We start from the raw sequence: 7,229 nt of genomic DNA on the forward strand, positions 1-7,229 counted from the left end.
ACATACATGGCATCATCTGGAAGTGGGTACTACATACATGGCATCATCTGGAAGTGGGTACTACTGGGTAGAGACACATGTGCACACAACACAGATGATGAAATGCAGACATCAGCAATCATGTAACTGGTGGCTCTCCAGCCCCTTTCTCAGGCCAACATATTTTAACCCTATGTGGCACAGTCATTGTGGGCTATGAGCAATGTGTGAGTACGTAGACCATGGACAGCCTGCAGTTTGGACATGCCTCCATCTGTTGGCGGCTGGTCTTCTGACCATTTCCATCACCCTCTCAGGCATATTCAAGAGTTCTTGCTACATCGACGTGCGCTGGTTCCCCTTCGACATGCAGCAGTGCAAACTCAAGTTTGGATCCTGGTCTTATGGAGGGTGGTCACTGGATTTGCAGATGCAGGAGGCAGACATCAGCGGCTACATCCCAAATGGAGAGTGGGACCTTGTGGGTAAGCACGTGGGCACTCATCACTGGACAGACTGCTAGCAGATACGCTGGGTAAACGGCCTGCGAGAAAGTTTCTTGTGGTCTCTTTAAATGTTTGTGATTTTCCACATCACTTTTCAGTGTGAATAATTTACTGAAAGCCTTATGATAGGAAACGTCAAACAACTAGAAAACCCATGGCTTCCCCTGAAGAATAGGTGATCATAGCAAGGACTGACTCAACCTATCGCTAGTTTTTTTGTTTTTTTTTTCAAGGAGCCTCTGGGTGAACTCCAGCCCACACCCTTATAATTAGAAGTCGAGTGTGTTGCCCATTTGCACTAACCAGGGACTCCCGCAGTACTATATTATTGTTAAGTGCTGTCTAGTAGGTTCTGACTCATGGCGACCCTGTACAGGGTTTCCAAGGAGCCGCTGACTTCGCAATCCTGAGCTGATACTACAGCGCCTCACAAGGAGTCTAACACTAATATATTGTTGTTGTTAAGTGCCAGCGAGCCAGTTCCAACCCATAGTGACCGTGTTTAGGGTTTCCAAGGAGCAGCTGGTGAGCTTAAATTGCCGACCTTACAGTTCAAACCAACTTCACAGTTCAAAGCATTAACCCACAGCACCACACCAGGACTCCAACCATCCTTAGATTTTCAGTCTACTCCATTCCTAAAATCAGCCTGGATAGCACATGTCAGTTGATGGCCTATATTTGGTTATTTCCAATAGAAAAATAATCATTAGATTTATAATTATGCTACATTTATGAATGTAAAATAATACATCTAATTTGTAATACGATATTTTTAATCCATCAAAAGTTCTTATCAGTTCACTCAAATATCACTAAAATACTCTGAGACAGCTCTATGATAATCCACCACGTATATTTTATCATGAATTAACCACTTTTTACCCCTTAGTGAATTCTACCAGTAATCTTGTGTGTGGTGTACACATGAAAACCATCAAGCTGATTTTATTAGAATGATGGTTCATTTTCTGTCCCTGTCTCCATGGAGGCATCCCAGGCAAGAGGAGCGAGAAGTTCTATGATTGCTGCAAAGAGCCCTACCCTGATGTCACCTTCACGGTCACCATGCGGCGCAGGACCCTCTACTATGGGCTCAACCTGCTCATCCCCTGCGTGCTCATCTCAGCTCTGGCTTTGTTGGTGTTCCTGCTTCCTGCAGACTCTGGCGAGAAAATCTCTCTGGGTAAGTGCCTGGGGTGTGATGGGTGTCTGAGACACGAAGGGTGTGCCATGCAAATGAGTCATGGAGTCAGCTCTGTGGGGCTTATTGTGGACAGTGCAGAAGCTGGACTGGACTTGGGTTCTGATGCTCCAAGGGCCAGCTTGACCCATTTTGCAAGCAGTGATCCCCTGGCGCAAGGTGCTTGGCTCAGGGTCTGTCTTCACGACAGCAAGAGTTTTAGGTTGTGGGTCTGTGTTGGAAAGTCATGGCACAGAGAATATGGTTTTGTCATAGGGATTCCCCTTTGGCTGCCGCCTGTAGGATCCCAGTTGTTGGGGATGGTGACATGCAGTGAGGGACTAGCTAAATCCAACTGAGAGGGGCCTCCCTTGGTGGTGATGGACTACAGTATTTGTGGACATGGAACAGGTTCATATATCTGTGCCTTGCACAATTACTTATGGTGAAGTACTTATGGTAAGGAGCTCTGGTAGTACAGTGGTTAAGAATCGGGCTACTCACCTCATGGTCAGCAGTTCAAAACTACCAGCCATTCCACAGGAAAAAGATTTGCAGCCTTGGAAACTCTGTACAGGGTCGCTATGAGTCGGAACCAACTCCACAGCCCACCACCACCACCACCGATGCTGATAGTAGAGATAAGAAAACTAAATTTAGAATGGTAAGGGCCATTTTCTCAATGAATTATTAAAGATCATATTTAGCCCAAGAATTCATTCTCAAGTGCTTATCTCCTGACTCAGGCTCAGAAATGTTAAATGACTCATCTAACATCACATGGGTCGTTAAGTAGCAAAGTCAGCATCGGAAACCAGGTCATCTGACCAAATAGTTTTTTGTGCTTTTTTTCCTTTATAGAAAGTGCTTCTCAGTAATAATGTCATCAATAAAATGGAATCTAAGTGTGCTCAGTTCACCTTTTCCTTTCTTTGTTGATTATTCTAAAGTTCTGGTTCCTAAACTTGTCTCCACCAGGGGCTCTTTTGTGTATCAGGTGAATGACGCAGATTGTCCCCAGAATAATGTCCATGGATGTGTACACACAAGTCATAGATAGTGTAGGAGTATCACTGAACTCCTCCCTGGTCCTTTACATCTCTGCTTGGAGCCCTGTCATCAGTTTGTCTAAGGAACTTTTGTGTGTTCTGTTTCAGGAATAACGGTGTTACTCTCTCTCACTGTCTTCATGCTGCTTGTGGCTGAGATCATGCCAGCAACATCTGACTCAGTGCCATTGATCGGTAAGGCATGGACCGGGGCTCCTCTCTCAAGGCATGGGGTGAAAGGGTGCATGGGATTTCCCAGCAGACACCAGGAGAACTACACTCTGCAGGTTTGTTTTCTGCTCTGGGGGGTTGTCTTCTGTAACTATACACTGTGACTCAGCTTCTGCTTCCCTGCTGCTGGCTGTGACCGAGAGGGTTATTTTGGGGTCTCACCCTCTGTCTTTTCTCTCTGCAGCCCAGTATTTTGCCAGCACCATGATCATCGTCGGCCTTTCTGTGGTTGTGACAGTGATAGTGCTACAATACCACCACCACGACCCTGACGGGGGCAAGATGCCAAAGTGGGTATGTCCAGCCTCAAAGACTCCACCAGCTCCCCCGAGTCAGACCACTCAGAAGTGCAGACTGTGGCCTGAGGGTGTGGCCTTATGGTCACAAGGTTGTCATTTATTTGCTTTACAGATCTTGACAACAGAGTGTGATAGCAATAAATGAGGCGTTCTGGTGTGATACTGTAGGAGAAGCAAGGTTGGCAGTTCAAACCCACCAAGTACACCACCAGCCACTCCTCGGAAGCACTACACAGGGTTGCTCTGAGTAAGGGCAGATTTGACAGCACTTAACAACAACAAGCTTTGGTAGTGTAGTGGTTACAATGTGTGCTGCGAGCTGCAAGGTCAGCAGTTCGAAACTACCAGCTGCTCTATGGGAGAAAGATGAGGCTTTCTGCTCCTGTAAAGATTTACAGTCTTGGAAACCCTGTTCAGGGTCACTATGGGTTGGAACCAACTCGACGGCACACAACAACAATCATATTCAATGAATGTCATTAATTGTCTATTTTTGAAATAATCCAGAAAGCTGTCATTCCTAAAAAAAGAGCTTTATTTTTCTGTGAGTTCACCCATCTTTGCAGAGATTACGCTTATGGTGAACATGTGTCTTGGCATCCCATGAGACTCTTGTTTGTTTTCTTATTTTTATCTAGCCTTCCAACGGGTTCACAAGCTGACCACTCTGTGTATTTAACAAGCACAGCAATTTGAAAAGAACAACGCTAAACTATTTTGTGGCTACATACCACAGATTACTAATTGGGAGCAACAGAAGAGTGGTTGAATCTTCCAAGCAAAATGAGTTCTGCAGGGAGTAGAAAATAGGGTGAGCTGTGTGGAAATGCATACAGGAACTTAATCTATCTAAAACTACCTAGAAAATCAATGTTAAAAGTCACAGATGGGGGAAGAGTATGGACTACAAGGAAATTCATGAATGAATACCTAGAGGGGAATTTTTTTTAATGTTTTATTGTGAATTATGTGATAGTTTACATGGGAAAACATTAGCTTTACTTTCATCCCATTCATCCTATTGTATATATCCTGTCATTGCCATGGTTACAATCCCCTCCATGCATCATTAGCCAACCCTGCAAGCCTGCCCTCGGTCATCAGCACACAGCCCCTCTCTCTCTCTGGGTCTTGAGTCCCCAGCCACTCTATCTCTCCACATCATCATCTCTGCCTCCATCTCTGGCATCACTGCTTCTCTGGGTAGGGTCCAGCTCTCCGCTCTTCTCCCTTGATGGTCCCAGGGACCTCTGCTCCTGGACTACGAAGTCAGTCATTCCCCTCCTTTTGCTACAAAACGTCCACCTTTACATTTCCAACCCTCACAGTCAGTGCTGATAACAATTATTCACCATTGTACTACTAGGGACCTATCCCCATCTCCTGTCATTAGCCCCTCCCCGACAGACTGGATACTACTCAGTGGAGATTCTACCTTCCTCTGTACCTAGCAGGAAATATTTAAAGACTAAAGCTCCCTATGGGGGCTCAGCCTGCCAGTCTTTATCAGACCTCCCAAGCACATTTTTAGCCCCCTGCTTGGGCGTGTCTGCTGCTGCTTCCCCAGCTACATGATGTGGTCCTTCAGAGTCCACTGTCCTAAGGTTTTATGTACCGAAATTACCCTCTGTGACAGCCAGGAAACCTTGATTCAGGCTGAACTTGGACCTATACTTTACTACTTGCCATGGCAAAATCCATGTCAGGGAAAGGCTGGTCCCTCTTGATAACATGTCCAAAGTACATGAGATGAAGTCTTGCCCCCTTACAGACCTGCCCAATTGCCCTGTCCAAATATGTACCCTAAAATGGCTGGGAACTTACCCATCAAGTTCAGAAGGTCGATTGCTGTTGTTGTTGTTAAGTGTCGTTGAGTTGGTTCAGACTCATAGTGACTCTGTAGAGGATTTCTGAGGAATGGCTGGTGGGTTTGAACCATTCATCTTGTGGTTGGCAGTCCAGTGCATATACTACAGCACCACACCAGGGCACCAGAAGAGACATTAGTAACCACCAAAGTACTAAATGAAGCTGTAGAATGCATTTACTTTACCTCCAGTTTCAGGGAGTTTTAGGTCAGGTCTCTTAAAACTATTTATTGTGGGATAATTTACCATCCTAGTGTGATGCTATAGGATAAAGCACTGGACTGCAAGGTCAATTTGAGCCACAAAGGCAACCATTCAAACTCACCAGCCACTCGTTGGAAAACGATACAGGGTCGCTATAAGTTTGAATCAACTCAATGGCACTTAACAACAACAAAAAGTTAAATTAGGAAAAATTATTTTACACAAAGATTGTATTCACAAAGTTGTTATTTCCCCTTCTATGTGTCAGCTTCCCCTCCAAAATTCAGTACAGCCTCATGTACTTGCATCCCGTCACTGGGACAGTAGCATACAATGATGCCTCTCCCACACACAGGCATGTCACATAGCCTGTGAGGCTGGTTTTGACAAAGCTTATTCCCCAATCTCTTAAAATCGGGGATAGATTTGCACATAGTCACCTACATTTTCATGTAACTTTCTGAAAACTAAAGCAGGCTAATGCAGACATCTAACCAGGTGGGAGAGCTGGATCTTGTTGATTTATGTGGCTTTCTGTCTTTAGGTCTGTACTAGTCTCCTAGGGCTGTTGAACTATAAACTGGGTGGCTTACCAAGCATTAATTTTTCATCTCATGACTCTGGAGTACAAATTCAGTGTCTTCTGGACTCAGAGGAAATCTGTTCCATGCTTCTCTCCTATTTGGGTCGATGTCTCTTCTTCTTGAAACACACCACTCTAGGACCTACATTACTTTGATATGACTGACCTCATGTGACCATAACTAATCCATTCTGCAAAAACCTTATTTCCAAACAAGGTCATGTTCACAGTTACTGGAGTTAAGACTTCCATGTATCTGTTTGGAGGACACAGTTGAATCTGCAACGCTATCCATCAATCTGTTTGAAACAGGTAATCCATTCACATGTTTTGAAGCCAACATAAAAGAGAAGTCATTCACAAGATAATTGTGCACCCTCTCCTGCTCCACCACTACTATGCTATTGTGATCAGGTACCATCCAGTAGGATCTGACCTATAGCGGCCCTGTGTACAACAGAATGGTTCTGCACAATTGTTGTTGTATTTGAGCCTATAGTTGCAACCACTGTGCCAATTCATCTCACTGGGAATCTTCACTCTTCTTCCCTGATTTCTTTGCCTTACCAAGAATGAGGTCCTTTTGCAGGACTGGTCTCTCCTGATAACATGTCCACAGTATGTGAGATGAAGGCTTGCCACCTTTATTTGTAAGACAGATCTGTTTGTCCTTCTGACACTCAGTGGTATATTCCATATTCTTTGTCTATACCATAATTCAAATGCACTGATTCTTCTCCAGTCTTTCTTAGTCATTGTTCAGTTTTTCCATGCATATACTTCAGCTTGGGTCAAACACACCTTATTCCTTCAACTGACATATTTTCTCTTAAATACTTTAAAGAGGTTTTTTGCAGAAGATTGATCCAATGTCATTATAACTGCTCCTTCCATGAGCGTTAATTGTGGTTTTTGTTGTTAGGTGCCATCCAGTTGGTTCCAACATATAGCGACTTTAGACACAATTGAACGAAACACTGCCCAGTCCTGTTCCAGTCTCACAGTCATTGCTACATTTGAGTCATTACTGCTGTCACTGTGTTATTCCATCTCATTGAGGGTCTTCCTCTTTTTTACTGACCCTCCACTTTACCAAGCATAATGTCCTTCTTTAGGGACTGGTCCCTCCTAATAATATGTCTGAAGTATAAGGGACAAAGTCTGGCCATCCTGGCTTCCAAGGAGCATTTTAGCTGTACTTCTTCCAACACAGATTTGCTTGTTCCTCTGGCAGTCCATGATACTTTTAATATTCTTCCCCAACACCATAACTCAAATGCATCAATTCTTCTATGATTTTCCTTATTCATTGTTCCACTTTCATGAG

General features: G+C 44.2%; 1 protein-coding gene across 3 annotated transcripts in view; it reads left to right on the forward strand.

Moving 5' to 3' along the window:
* Nucleotides 1-7,229, forward strand: part of LOC102842471 (neuronal acetylcholine receptor subunit alpha-7-like) — a 198,681-nt gene that overhangs the window by 171,768 nt on the left and 19,684 nt on the right. For all 3 annotated transcript variants that reach the window (XM_006861868.1, XM_006861866.1, XM_006861867.1), the window contains 4 exons: nt 297-464; nt 1,477-1,671; nt 2,826-2,912; nt 3,133-3,242. In XM_006861868.1, coding sequence (XP_006861930.1) covers nt 347-464; nt 1,477-1,671; nt 2,826-2,912; nt 3,133-3,242 — 510 coding nt within the window. In that variant the 5' untranslated portion in view covers nt 297-346. The remainder of the gene's footprint in view (nt 1-296; nt 465-1,476; nt 1,672-2,825; nt 2,913-3,132; nt 3,243-7,229) is intronic.

This window comes from Chrysochloris asiatica, unplaced genomic scaffold (assembly GCF_000296735.1).
Source record: "Chrysochloris asiatica unplaced genomic scaffold, ChrAsi1.0 scaffold00044, whole genome shotgun sequence".
Taxonomy (NCBI): Eukaryota; Metazoa; Chordata; class Mammalia; order Afrosoricida; family Chrysochloridae; genus Chrysochloris; species Chrysochloris asiatica.